Source organism: Sceloporus occidentalis, unplaced genomic scaffold, assembly GCF_023333645.1.
Source record: "Sceloporus occidentalis isolate IW3139 unplaced genomic scaffold, rSceOcc1.0.p SCAF_336, whole genome shotgun sequence".
In the NCBI taxonomy this organism is placed as follows: Eukaryota; Metazoa; Chordata; class Lepidosauria; order Squamata; family Phrynosomatidae; genus Sceloporus; species Sceloporus occidentalis.
This window is the reverse complement of record NW_028317316.1, coordinates 69325-83909: the sequence shown is the minus strand read 5'-3', so window position 1 is coordinate 83909 and position 14585 is coordinate 69325. Positions and strand designations below refer to the sequence as shown.

Here is a 14585-nt window from a genome sequence, read left to right as displayed (position 1 = left end):
GCATATAAGGGCAGTGTATGTGCATACGTGTGTATGAGCAGTGTATATGTGTACGTCTGTATAGGCAGTGTATATGTGTACGTCTGTATGGGCTGTGTATATGTGTACGTCTGTATGGGCAGTGTATATGTGTACGTCTGTATGGGCAGTGTATATGTGTACGTCTGTATGGGCAGTGTATATGTGTGTATATAAGGAGTGTATTTGTCTTATAGTGTATACGTCTGTGTAAGTATGTGCAAGGGCAGTGTATATTTATGGGGAGGCATGTGTGTGTGAGTAGTTTATGTATGTTTGGGCAGGCGTGTATAAGGGTAGTGCATATGTGTGAGTACTGGCAAGTGTGTATGTGCAGGCAATTGCAGCGTATATATGTGTTTTTGTGGGCAGGCAAGCGTAAGAGCAGTGCATATGTGTGTGTATGACCAGGCATGTCGTACTTAAAGGAAAGAGAATGATTCCCTGTAACACATGTTGAACTCAGGGGCACCTATGGTTAAATCCAGGCCTATTTCTGGTTAAAATGTGTGTGTCACTGTATGTAGCATTTGGACACGAGAATATTGCGGGGTGCTACTTAGTCTAGGGCATCACTAATAGAAAGCGCCACGTGTTAAATCTAGGGGTAGGCAGAGTAAGTGAAGGATGTGTTTGAATGTGTGTCTGGGTGTGATAGCGTATGTTTGTGGGTATGTTATTGTGCACATCTGTTTTTATGGGTATGTTAGTATGTTTCCAGGTGTGTTATAGTGGGCATGTGTCTAGGTATATTAGGGTGGGATTGTTTTGGGGTGTATTATTGCGTGTGTGTGTGTTTTTGTTAGTGTGTGCATGTGTATGTATGTTATTCAAGTGTTTAAGTGTGTGGATATGTTCCTGTGTGCATGACGTGTTAGGAGTCTTAGATGGTTCCTTCAATACATCATAGTAGTCTCTGTGGCCGTGTCCAGTGCGGTCCATCTGTGGTTGTAAGATTTTTCTGTTTCTGTGGGAATTTTCTCTCATTCATCTAGTACAGGGGCGTCCAACATGTGGCCCGCGGGCCAAATGCGGCCCGCGGGACCTCGAGGTGCGGCCCGCGTGAGATCGGCAGCCAGGATCACAAGAGCCCTGCTGCTTACTTGTGGGAGGGTCTATTCTCTGCTCCAGTCTTGCCTCCTCTGTGGGGAGAACGAGGGAGGCCGCGCCCCCTGCTGAAGTCTGTGAGCGGCATCAAGAGCTGTAGAGCAGGTAAGGGGGTGGGGTGGGTTGTGTGAATGAGTATGCCTGATTGAGGGAATGAATCTGTGAATGAATGAATTTATGTGTGTGTGATAGCATGGATGTGTAAGTGCTGGAACCTAGGCATGATGGGACTGTGATTGCTGTTAACACTCCCACTCCTATCATGCCAAGTCAGCCAGTATATGCTGAAACCTGGCTAGCTGCTCCCTTGTGTATTGATGCTGCCAGCAGTATGGGGTCAGCACTTACAGCCACCCTGTTCCAGCATGTACTGGCTGATTTGGGATGATAGGAGTGTGATTGCTAACAGCAATCTGCTAACAGCAATCACAGTCCCATCATGCCTAGGTTCCAGCAATTACTGGTTGGCTGGGTATAAAAAGAGTGTGTTTGCTGTTAGCAATCACACTCCTATCATGCCAAGTCAGCCAGTACATGCTGAAACCTGGCTAGCTGCCCCCCTTGTGTATTGATGCTGCCAGCAGTATGGGGTCCGCACTTACAGCCACCCTGTTCCAGCATGTACTGGCTGACTTGGGATGATAGGAGTGTGATTGCAAACAGCTAACAGCAATTTGCTAACAGCAATCACAGTCCCATCATGCCTAGGTTCCAGCATTTACTGGTTGGCTGGGTATAAAAAGAGTGTGTTTGCTGTTAGCAATCACACTCCTATCATGCCAAGTCAGCCAGTACATGCTGAAACCTGGCTAGCTGTCCCCCTTGTGTATTGATGCTGCCAGCAGTATGGGGTCTGCACTTACAGCCACTCTGTTCCAGCATGTACTGGCTGACTTGGGATGATAGGAGTGTGATTGCTAACAGCAATCTGCTAACAGCAATCACAGTCCCATCATGCCTAGGTTCAAGCATTTACTGGTTGCCTGGGTATAAAAAGAGTGTGTTTGCTGTTAGCAATCAGACTCCTATCATGCCAAGTCATATTGTTGATTTTTTTTTGTCCAATTGTGTTACTTTTAAGAAAAGCATGGTTACACACTAAAATTGGACAAAAAATACAATGCCCAGCCAACCAGTACATGCTGGAATCTGGGTATGCCTGAGATTGCTGTTAACAATCATAATATATAATTTTTTGTACAATTTTGGTGTGTAACTTACTTTTATTAAAAGTGTGTGGGGGGTCATTTTCAGTTTCGGCTAAGTGAACCCTGAATTTTCGGTTTTGGTCCAGTATTTTCATTTTAGTGCATTGCTAAAATAAATAGAACTATTTTATTTTTACTTATCTAGAATCCTGCATTTGTAGTCACAAAACTTTCTAGGCCCAGAACTCAGTGAGAGGAAAAGTAAAGGTTTTGTGTCATTTACTTTATTTTAATCTGCATATTTTATTAAAGGCCATATTTTCTCACAGTGAAAAATGAGTGCGGCCCGCGCACGTATACAATTCTGATGAAGTGGCCCACTGCAGAAAAAACTTGGACGCCCCTGATCTAGTAGAACGTTTTATGAGCTGAAGGTGATATACCAAGACATTTTGGACAACACTATGCTTCTACCTTTGTGGGAACAGTTTTGGGGACGGTCCTTTTCTATTCCATCATGACTGTGCCCCAGTGTACAAAACAAGGTCCATAAAGGCATGGTTGCAAAAATTCCCCACAGAAACTCTTCAAAATCTTGTGGAAATCGTTCCCAGAAGAGTGGAAGCCGTTATAGCTGCAAAGGGGGACCAACTACATATTAATGTCTATGTATTTATAATGCAATGTCATAAAAGTCCCTGTTGGTGAAATGGTCAGGTATACCCTACCAGTAAAAATGCTATCCAACCCAGATTTTTAGGGGTTCCTACGCCCATGGCTGTAGCTAACACACATTTCCTGCAAATAATTTCCAGATGAACAAACTATTTTCACTACAAAATGCTGGGGTAACTTATAAATGCATATGCCGTTGTTATAAGTTTTTTTGGCTAAAATCGAGGTTATTTGTAAGTAAGAACACCATATTAATGAAACCTAATTCAGGCCTGGTAATACGATCCCAGTTCAACCTCAAGTATCAAACTGCATATTGTGCTACAGCCTATCTGATGAACTTAAAAAGCTTCAAGGAGAGAAATATCAATAAATTATCAATAAATTATTGAATGGCAGTAATAAGATCTACCAGTGTCTGCAAATAAGGCTTATTTTAGCTTTATTATTCATGCTGTTTTGTATATTTGATTTATTAGACGAATCATACTTGTATAATTACTTAGTGCAGGGTACTTTTATAGTTAAGAGACATAGGGTGTTATGTATAAAATGTGATATTGGTTCAGTGTTTGAAAGTGGCCATACCACTATTGCAACCAATGTCCTTGAGTGTAATAGAGAGCAAAGCTGATTTTTAGAGAGATTTTTTCAACCACTTACAGTAGGAACATTTCAAATGGCTTTGAATACTAAATAGTAGACTTGTGCAATTGTTTTTGGGAGAACATGAAAACGAATACAAATGTTGTGTTTTCGCTGTTCAAACCGACTACCGAATAAACTCATATGGCGGCTGGTAAACATACACAAAGACGAAGAATCTTCCTGTTCATCTTTGTAAATATCTCCTAGCTAATCTCCCTGGTCCCTTCATCCATAGAAGTCACTGCCTCTAGCCTATCTTAAGTCTTTGTAGCATTGCAGGGGTTACCAGGAACGGGAATCCATAGGAGTTAAAGGTCCATAAGAGCGACTCTATTGGTCACTGGCAGGGAGCTCTCTGGATTCAACCGGGAGCCCAAGTCTACTAAATAGTCTTCAAGCAGTGCTATTCGTGTTCTTACTAAAAGTGACACTGGTTTATGTACATGATTATACTCATCATGGCATTGTTAGTGAAAAATAGCGCCACGCACGACAAGCAAAAACGGTCAGTTAACGACCAGCACGTCATGGCATTAAACAAGCTTAGAAAGTGATTTACAATTGCTTTTTTTCCTCTTAAACGTTGTTGCTATAATGCCTCAATGTTGAGGCATTCAGCAACACAGGGATTACCATCAGGGGCCATTTCTGGTCCCTCCCCGGGACATCAACGCCCATTTTAAAAGCGTGTAGGAGTCGCTGAAACGCCTCGATAGTGAGGCATTCAGCTACACCGAACACCCACCCCAGCACGCACTGTGACGGCTCTTCGGATTTTGTCACTCACAAGATGGCGTTTCCCAAAAGTGGCATTTTACCTCAAAAACAACCCAACAATCCAATGCATGGGGGGTATCACTGTACTCAGAAGATGTTGCTGAACACATATTGGGGTGCTGTGTGACAGTGGCATGTACTAGGAGCTGTAACTTCATACCTGAAGTACAATTCATGTGATAAAAAAACACAAAATAAATTTATACCACAGTTTGACAAAGGGTTGTAGTAGAATTAGTGCATGGAAAGGGTTAAAATACCAGCATTTGAAATACCTTGGGGTGTCTACTTTCCAAAATATATGGTTTGATGGGGTAATTTGCATTGGCCAGCTTGAAAGATGTCCCAAATAGCACACGGGGCAGAATGACCAGATTTAGAAAAAAAATGGTTTTGAAATAGCAAAAAGCTACTTGTACTTATTGCCCAATAACTTGCAGAAAAAGCAAAAACAAAAAACATAAAAACATTGGATATTTCTAGATTCAGAGTAGAATAACTTTAGCAGGTATTTTGTATTAGTTTTTTTAAGATAAATGTAATAATCTCTAAAGATGTTCTTTTTTTTTTTTTTATAAGAAATTAAATGATATGATCACAAAATACTATCTGAAGAAAGCTATTCTTGTCCAGAAAAAAACCCTATATATAACTTGTGTGGGTACGCTAAATAGGAGAGGAGAAAATTACAGCTAAACATAAGCACTGCAAAAGTGTTAAAACAGTCTTGGTCGTGAAGGGTACAAAAATAGCCTGGTCCTTAAGGGGTTAAATAAAACATACTTATTTGGGAAATTTATATACGTGCAAAAAATATTACTAAACTGCAGGAAAATGTAAAATGATAGTGGTGGAATAGTCTTAGTATTTTAAAAAATAAATACATATTCCTTAAGGTAATATTCTTCACCTATACAAATTACCCTAGACAAAACAGTTTGTTTCCTCTTCCCATTTTATGGGCTATGTACTGTATGTAAATATGTTGTCATAATACCCCTACTTATCCTTACGAAACAGCCCATACTAAGCAGCTTTGGACTTTAGGATAAACATACCCTTCTCATACAGGGTTAAGTCTGGAATTGCGTATGTCTCAAAGATGTGATTCCATGGTAGTTCACAAATTTACCTTCTAAACAGGGGTCAAACAATCAAAATTCAAAGAAATGATCAGTAAACTAAGCCACATGATTAATGATCACTTGACACTGTGATGTGTTAGCAGCTCTGAGCACAGGATTATTATACTAAGTCTTTAGAGTTGTATGATATTGGGAAAAGAAGATAACCTTTGTCTGTATGCTGTTTTTCCGGTTAATCACATTAATGTATGATTAACTCATTGGGTTAACTAGCTTTTTTTGTGGTTAAACTAGTTACACATATTTATTAAAGTGTCTAGCAATAGTTGAAAATAATGCTGATCTTTAAACTCACATTTTTCTATATAACATTGACTACTTAGGGAAACTGGTATTTACTGAACTACAGATGAACTTTTTGCTTTCAAACAGCAAATATATCTATATCTATATATATATATATATATATATATATATATATATATATTTTAAAATGTGAATACAGATATTTTACTCTGTTTACAAAAAAAGTAATTACATTTTTACATTTTCATTCATACCAAAGTTTTAGTGTCCCCTGCAAAGCTATTTAGCAGTACTGTCAAGTCACACTCTACCATCATTAAATAGGTTGTGGGGTTGTGTCACAGCATTTTCGGCCCATAGAACATTCCTTAATTCACCTTTTTTTGTACATGCAAATTGCCTGATTCAAACACTGTGAATGGTAAGCTGCTGACACTACCAATAAACATGACATTTGCATCAACAGCTAGGTCATGTCAGGACTGTCCTGGCAAATTTATCACTTGCATTTAAGCATTTTTGGAAGTGGTCTGTCTACAAGCAACAAGTTACTGGACTGTTGCATAAACTAACTGTGGCTAATTTATTAATAGCTAAATAATAAAAAAAAAAACAACATAGGAATCTTATCAGGCATTTATAAAACGTGAAAAAAGCCTCATCATAAATATGCACCTGTATATTAAAATATTCCTGACATATTTTTGAGTTTGTGAAAGTTTCAAAGAAGAAGAATTGCCAGTATGTGGTACCAAACCTGCAAATATCAAATGACAGGTGTGCAAAGGTTTATTTGCTTAACATACTAAAGTGCAATAAATATTAAGTGGCCAATGGCTGGAGTGAGTTGAGAAGCATTCTTGGAACTTTAAAGCCACTGGCCACTAAATGAGGTAGTGTGGCCACTAGCTTTATGCATGGTATTTTGCAGCATGTGACCGCGCATATCTATACTGGATAGTGAGGCATTCAGCGACACCGAACCCCCCCACACAGGACGCATCAGCCATGTTTTCCAGGACAAGTATAATTTTTCCATATTGCTGACCAGCCTAGATAAAGTGCTGTCCTGCAGCATGGGGGTGTATAACTGACTATCTAGCTCCCTCCTATGATTCTATACATCCCACATACTGCAGAGAATGTCATGGAAAACACGGCCGATGTGGTCACCCTAATGTAATATAGAGTGGTCGCAATCACCACTGAGAGATTTTGCCTCTCACAAGATGACAGCGCCCTTTAAAAAAAAAAGTTCTCAAGAGGGTCTCTTCAGACAAGTAAATGGAGCCTAACTTACTAATCACTTAAAAAAAAAAAACTTAAAAAATAAAAATAACTTAAAAAAGAGAGATTTTGAATGCCTATGGGGTGTCTAGATTTGAAACGTGTATAATTTGATGGCGTTAATCGAATTGGTTGGGTTCAATGATGTAGGACATGGGAAATAGGACCAGATGTCAGAAAAAAAAGTACACCTCGCAAAGGTAGCCTTTGACCTCACAAGAACTCGACAAACGCATTCATCACTGTACTCAGGAGATGTTGCTCAACGCATATTGGGGTATTGTTTGACAGTGACATATACCAAGAGCGGTAGACTCTAAATACCTAACTTATAATGTTTGTGGAAAATAAAACACACAAATAAATACTACTGCAAACTTTGATGAAGGCTGTTGGTAAAATATCTGCATGGAACTAGTTAAAATATTAGCCTTGGAAATACCCTGGGGTGTCTAGTTATCAAAAATATGATTTGATGGGGTAAATTGAACGGACCGGCTTCAAAGAGCTCCTAAATAGGACATGGGGCAGAATTTTCAACATGTCAAAATTCCAATTTGAAAAATTTACACTTCCCAAACATGGTCTTTTAGTCCCCAAACAAAACAATGCATGCGTGGTATCACTCAGGAGATGTTGCTGAACACATATTGGGATGTTGTTTGACAGTGACATATACCAAGAGCTGCAAATTCATACCTGAATTAAAATGTGTATGGAAAAGAATGCAAAAAATGTACTACCACAAACTGACTACGGCTGGTAGTAATATTCCATTATATACCGGTATTATGCTTATAATTGTTCCTGTCTTATTTTTTGAGCACTAATCCTCTTGGTATTCTTCATATATAAAGCTGATAGTATGAGTATGGCCAGTAATTTATTTCAGATTTATACCAGTTCCAGCTATTTCAATATTTGGGTTAGATGTTTGAATACATATATATATACTTTTTGCTTGGAATTTGTTTTTTTTCACATAGTGTGTGTGATTTCATATTGTAACCTCCTTGCTTTTACAATGGTATTATTTTAGAGTTGTGTTACGTAATTGCAAATGCTTGTTAAGTGTCTCAGTTTCTTGAAATTTATAAAACAATGTAAATATAATTTAATGACAACTAGTTACCTAAAATGCCATTTATCACTACAGCAGACCATAAGAGTGTTACAAGAGGACATTAATTAGGATTCTTGACATAGTTACAATGTGCTAGCGATATAAGGTGAAAGGTTCTGATCCCTAGTAGCAAGCAATCCCATTGGAAGCAATGAAAAAGCAATTGTTTGTACTATTCTTTTCTTTTTTTTGTATGATTTCCAGGAGCACCGCAAAAACAAAAGGAAGATGAACAGAGACATGAAGAACTGTCTGAAATATCTGGTGGTGGCAATGATTTTGCTACCCTGCTCTACATTTTTGAACAGTGCAAATCCAGGTATTCATTTAGTATCCTTTCTCCCTTAGACACTATTTCTTTATCACATATATGGTTTCATCTAAGAAGTTTGGCACTACATTACACTGAATTAATTAATTATTTAGATGGCAACAGCCATACACATGTTGAATGCAAATATAATTTTCTGTTGATTGAGCTATAATTGTGAACATTAGCTGGAATCTATTACACTGGATATAAATCTATTATTGAATCCTGCACTGAAAACCATCCATCATGTTCTGTCTTTAAATTATTTTTATTTCCAAACTCCGGCATCACATTTGCCTCTGGTTATCTTTGTCTAACTGTATGCTGATTTTCCTGAATTTCCAGTGACCTCCATGGTAGACCTGCTGTGAGACTGACTTCCTTTGCTCTGCATCCATTGTTGTCACGTGCTGCACTTGCCCGTCCTGCACTTATTATAATCTCACAGCTCTTCTTATGACTAAGAGCCAGGGGCATTGCTAGATCTCCAAAAGAACCAGGGCTAGAGCCCATGGCAGATTTAATAGCAGTGGAGTGTCGCTGAGCACACTGCGCATATACAACACGCACACATATTAGCTAAACATTTACAAATTAATACAATTGGTAAAGTGTATTATTATTTTTATTACTATTCTAGCTTCCAAGTCTATCTGCTTTATACATCCAATTTTAACTCTATAATATGTACATAAGGACACTAGATTGCACCCACAGGATTTGCCTCAGCACCCAGATTGCACCCACAGGATTTGCCTCAGCACCCAGATTGCACCCACAGTCTCCTCTTAGTCTGGCTCATACGCCTCCTTTTATTCATTCTATACCCTTAAGGCAAAAAACAGTAATGGATAGACTGTCAAAATACACACATATAGTCTACTCTTACAAAAACGTGCCCATAAGCACATACATACATGGACATTCACACTTGTCCTTACACATAAACATCCTGGCTTACATTTTTCCTTGTATGCACACATTTGCTTGCTCTAACATACAAACACTTTCAAAACACAAACACACACTTTCTCTCGCTTTTGTCATAATTTCCACCCTATGTCATGATGTCTCCTCTCTCTCTCATTATATCTCCCCTTTCTTGTTACCCTCTTTATCTCTCCCCTTCTCTTTGACCATCCCCTTTCTCATTATCTCTTCCAGTTTTCTTTATCTCCCCCTTCTATTTATCTCTTCCATTTTTGTTTTCTTTCTTCTTTTGTTTTATCTCTCCCCTTCTCTTTGGTACACTTTTTAATTATCTCTCCTCCCTTTCTCTTTATCTATTCCTTTTCTTTTTATCTCTTCCTTTTCTTTTTATCTCTTTTTGTTCTCTTTATTTTCCTACCTTTCTCTCCATCTTTTATCCTTTCTTCTCCTGTCTCTTTATTGCTCCTCCCCTTTCTCTTTTTTCATATTTCCCCCTTTTCTGTGTTTCCCCTACTCTCTCTTTATCCTTCCTCCACTTTCTCTCTCCCTTTATTATTATTATTATCCTTTATTTATATAGCGCCAACAGTTTACGCAGCGCTTAATACAATACATAAATTCAAGGGATATGACAAGACAAGAATCGACAGACTAAGACAAACCGATACATTTGGTGGAGAGAGCCCTGCTCGCAAGCTTACAATCTAGAGGGAAATGGGGTGACAAACATAAGGCATAGAGAAAGGGTGAGAGGTATTGTGGTGGTTGTATCGATGACAAGGAAGTTCTAGCAGCTAAGATAGTATGCTTCTCTGAAGAAGTGGGTTTTTAGATGTTTCTTGAATGTCGGGAGGGAGGGTGAATGCTGAAGGTACCTTGGGAGTAGATTCCAGAGATATGGGGCAGCTCGAGTGAAATCTTGTAGACGGGAAAAGGAAGAGGTGATGAGTGAGGAGGAGAGCCTTAGCCCATGGGAGGAACGAGGATCGAGTAGGAGAGCATTTGCTAATGAGGTCAGAAATGTACGGAGGAGCAGTATTATGGATGGCCTTATATGTCAGTACCAGGATCTTAAATTTAATTCTAAAGGCAATTGGGAGCCAGTGGAGGGCTTCACAGAGGGGGGAAGCAGAAGAGGAGCGACGTGCAAGGAAGATGAGCCTAGCAGCGGCATTTAAGATAGACTGTAGAGGAGAGTCGAGACAGTGGAGTGCCAACCAGAAGAGTGTTGCAGTAGTCAAGACGGGAAATGATAAGCGAATGAACCAGGGTTTTTGTGGATTCTTGGGTGAGGAATGGGCGGATACGAGAGATGTTTTTTAGGTGCAAGCGGCAGGATCTGGCTAGGGACTGAATGTGAGGGATGAAGGAGAGGTTTGAGTCAAGGATGACCCCAAGGCATCGGCCCTGGTTAGTAGGAGAGAGAGTCATGTTGTTAATGGTGATAGAGAATTCAGGTAGTGGAGTGGAGATGGAGGGAGGGAAGATAATGAGTTCAGTTTTAGAAAGATTAAGTTTCAGGTAGTGTTGTGACATCCATGAAGAAATAGCAGACAAGCAATTGGTAATACGGGACATGAGAGATGGAGAGAGATCAGGAGAAGACAGGTAGATTTGGGTATCATCTGCATATAGGTGATACTGGAGGCCAAATGAGTTGATTAGTTTGCCAAGAGAGGAAGTATAAAGAGAGAACAGCAGAGGGCCAAGGACTGAACCTTGGGGGACACCAACCGAAAGTGGAAGGGGTGATGATGTCTTGCCAGAGAAGTTGACAGAGAAGGAATGGTTGGACAGATATGAGGAGATCCAGGAGAGAGCTGTATCTCGAATGCCTATAGAAGCAAGGGAGTCTAGAAGAAGGTGGTGATCAACCGTATCGAAAGTAGCAGAGAGATCCAGTAGTATTAGAATAGAGTAGTGACCTTTTGCTTTGGCAGAGAGCAAGTCATTGGAGACTTTTGTTAGAGCTGTTTCAGTAGAGTGAAGGGGTTTGAAACCAGACTGTAGAGGGTCAAGGAGGGAATTAGAGGAGAGGAAGTTAGTAAGGCGATTGTACACAATCCGTTCAAGCAGCTTAGAGGTAAAAGGAAGCAGAGAGATAGGGCGGTAGTTAGTCAAACAGACGGGATCTGAGGAAGGATTCTTTAGAATTGGTGTGATTAGTGCATGCTTGAAGGCAGATGGTACAGTTCCAGATGATAGAGAAAGATTAAATAGGTGGGTAAGTGATGGACCAAGGGATGGACATAGAGACTTTGTGAGGTGTGAAGGGATGGGGTCGAGGGGACAGGTTGTTGGGTGAGAGGAAGAAAAAAAGAGTGGCTATCTCTTCTTCGGTTGTAAGGGAAAAGGCAGTTAGTATAGTAGGAGTGGAGAGAGTGGTGGTGAGTGGTGTAGGAGGGAGTTGTAAGGAAGAGAGGTCTTTTCTAATAGTCTCGATCTTCTCTTTGAAGTGGGTAGCAAGATCTTGGGCAGTGAGAGAGGTTTGTGGTGTGGGTGTGGAGGGACAGAGAAGGGAGTTGAAAATAGAAAAAAGGCGTCGTGGGTTGGAAGAAAGAGAGAGGCGAGAGAGAGGGCAGAGTTGTAGGTGTGGAGCATGAATTTATAGTGAGTAAAGTCTTTGCTGGATTTGGATTTTCTGAAGTAACGCTCAGCCGTGCGGCAGCACTTCTGAAGAAACCGTGTGGTTTTGGTATCCCTTTTCCCGCTACCTCTCTTTTATCTCTTACCCCTTTTCTTTGATCTTCCTTTTTCATTATATCTCTTTATTTATCTGATCCATTTCTCTGTACCTCTCCTATTTCACTTTATCTATCCCTATTCTCCCTATCTCCTCCCCTTCTCATTATCTCTCCCCTTTCATTAGCCAGCCTTTTTTTATTATCTCTCCCTCTTTCTCTCTCCTCTTATTCAATAATATATTTGTTACACACACTCTCACAGTTGCACAGACGTTTGCACTCACCTCAACACACATACTAACATGCACTTACACATACACATCCATGCTCACACACATACATACATGCATGTAGGCTCACAAACACATAAGCTTTCCCCCCCCCCCCAGCTCAGCTGCAAATTGTTTTTGCTGCTAGAGCAACCTCATGTTTAACCGTAGGGTCAGGTAACCTTGGGTTATGTGACCCCGCTCTGTTCCTGCCTCCCTGTGCCAGTCCAAAATTGTTAACAAAGAGCTGGTCTGACCTGGACCAATTTGGACAAAGTCCTATAACTACCAAGTGATGTAATCCCGTCCTGCTTTTCCGGAAACATTGTGTATGATGTCATGAGCAGTCATAAAATGGTGTAATGTAAGTTGTAGAAATTTTAGGTTTTTCCTGTAGAGTTTCTGTGGAAAGATGGTAGCTCCCACATACAGGCAAATGAAAATTAGCATTTTTTGTAACATTTTTTTTTTGGATCTGTATTTATATATTGAGCATCTCTGGTAGACAGCTCTGTCAATGTTCCAACTGTAACTAACTGTTTAGGGAAATCATTAATGAGACCGAGTGAGATATTTGCAAAGATTTCCTTTTAGAAGAATAGTGGTGTTTAATTAATATGTATATATTTTCAAAGTAGGTATTTGTAGGTAGTGTCAAAACTCTGAATATCAATTTTATATTTTCAGATAATATTGAAGTTGTAATTGAGCTATTTGCACAGTAATGGTGCCATCAGGCTAAAAAAAATGTTGTTCTTGTGGAACCGATTTCTTTAACCATATGGGCCAAATGGTTTATTCTAAACTTTCTTTTGTTTCTATAAAAAAATTTCCATGTCCCTATTTTTCTCTATATAAATTTAGTTATTTAATCTCTATACTACCCTTTACTCAATATTGTTAGATCAATGAATTAAAACATTCCTAATGAAGTAAACCTAAGGTTCTACATCTCATGAACCGTGCAAAGCTTTGCATATGTAGTTATGTATTTCATTTTATTTTATTTTGGTAGCCCAAATCCTGCTTCTTGGTGTCACAAAAATGCAGTGCATTGGAGAGCTTTAAAATCCGCATTTAGTGTGGAAAAGCAGCTTAGACAGATAACATGCAAGCTGAAAGAGGTATGTTTTTACTGCTTATCCATTTGATAGTTCCATTAACCCTCCCTGCACCGAAAGTCATGTGCAATTACATGAGTCTTCTATTATGAATGGAGCATTTCTTTGTTATAGTTAAAAAAATTAATGCAAAATAAGAATAAATAAAATAATTAAATCACTGTGAACAATGGTTCCAGGTGCAGGGAACCATCATTAAGCAAGCAAACTTTCTTTTTGTTTTTAAATAGATGTCTCACGTTCTCAATGAACGCAATGCTCCATTCATCCCTCGTCTGTTGTCAGAGACAGATCTGGAACCTCATACAAAATTCTTAAAAAAATTATTATAACATTTTGTAAAATTATAGAAAGAGTATGAAAATTATATAATCAGAGTTTAAAAAACAAGTGTACCAATAAGTTGCCAGTTGATGTAAAGTTAGATCAGCTGGATGGCAGACCATGAAAAAACTGATCTATAATAATATACGTTAAATATTTTATGCAATAAAACACTAATAATTAAGCATACCCTACACCCACCTTTTTATTTTTTAGAAAATGTCTGATGCCAGCCTTTTCCTTTCCTCGAGCACCCAACTCCCATGCCTGATAAAAACAAAAGGCTGTCACAAAAGTGGGTGCCTGAGAAAAACAAAAGGCTGGCATACTTGTGAAAATGTGTTGTTTGTGATGTAAATTTGTATTTGTATAGTGTTGTATAATTTAACCCTTTATTTTTTGTGTACCTTCCTTGCCTATTCTGTGTGCAGTGAAATGAGCATGTCATATGGAGTAAATATAGCTCTGCAGTTGCATGTAATCTGTCAAACGGTCCTAAGAAACAAAAGTTTTAGCAGAATTACAAAGAAAGAAATAATTGAACTGAACAGCATGAATTGTTTTCTTGTATTGTACTCCTTCACATATTTGTATTTCTGTCTATTTTGTGTAGACAAAAGACTTTCCAATAGAAAGGTTTGATGGTCCCAGAAATGAATTGCTCACTAGGTGCCTTTGTGCTGGTTATTTCTCCAATGTAGCAAGAAGGTAAAACTAATTTTGTTAACTGTGTTTCGTTCTGTACATAGACAGATTACGATTTCAGGTAC

The 14585-nt window shown here is 39.0% G+C and overlaps 1 protein-coding gene across 1 annotated transcript in view; it reads left to right on the top strand.

Moving 5' to 3' along the window:
* LOC149274312 (putative ATP-dependent RNA helicase DHX40) overlaps window positions 1-14585 on the top strand; it is a 30856-nt gene that overhangs the window by 14016 nt on the left and 2255 nt on the right. Inside the window, exons 12-14 of the mRNA XM_089505644.1 lie at window positions 8379-8493; window positions 13386-13494; window positions 14429-14523. Of these exons, the coding sequence (XP_089361770.1) occupies window positions 8379-8493; window positions 13386-13494; window positions 14429-14523 (319 nt within the window). The remainder of the gene's footprint in view (window positions 1-8378; window positions 8494-13385; window positions 13495-14428; window positions 14524-14585) is intronic.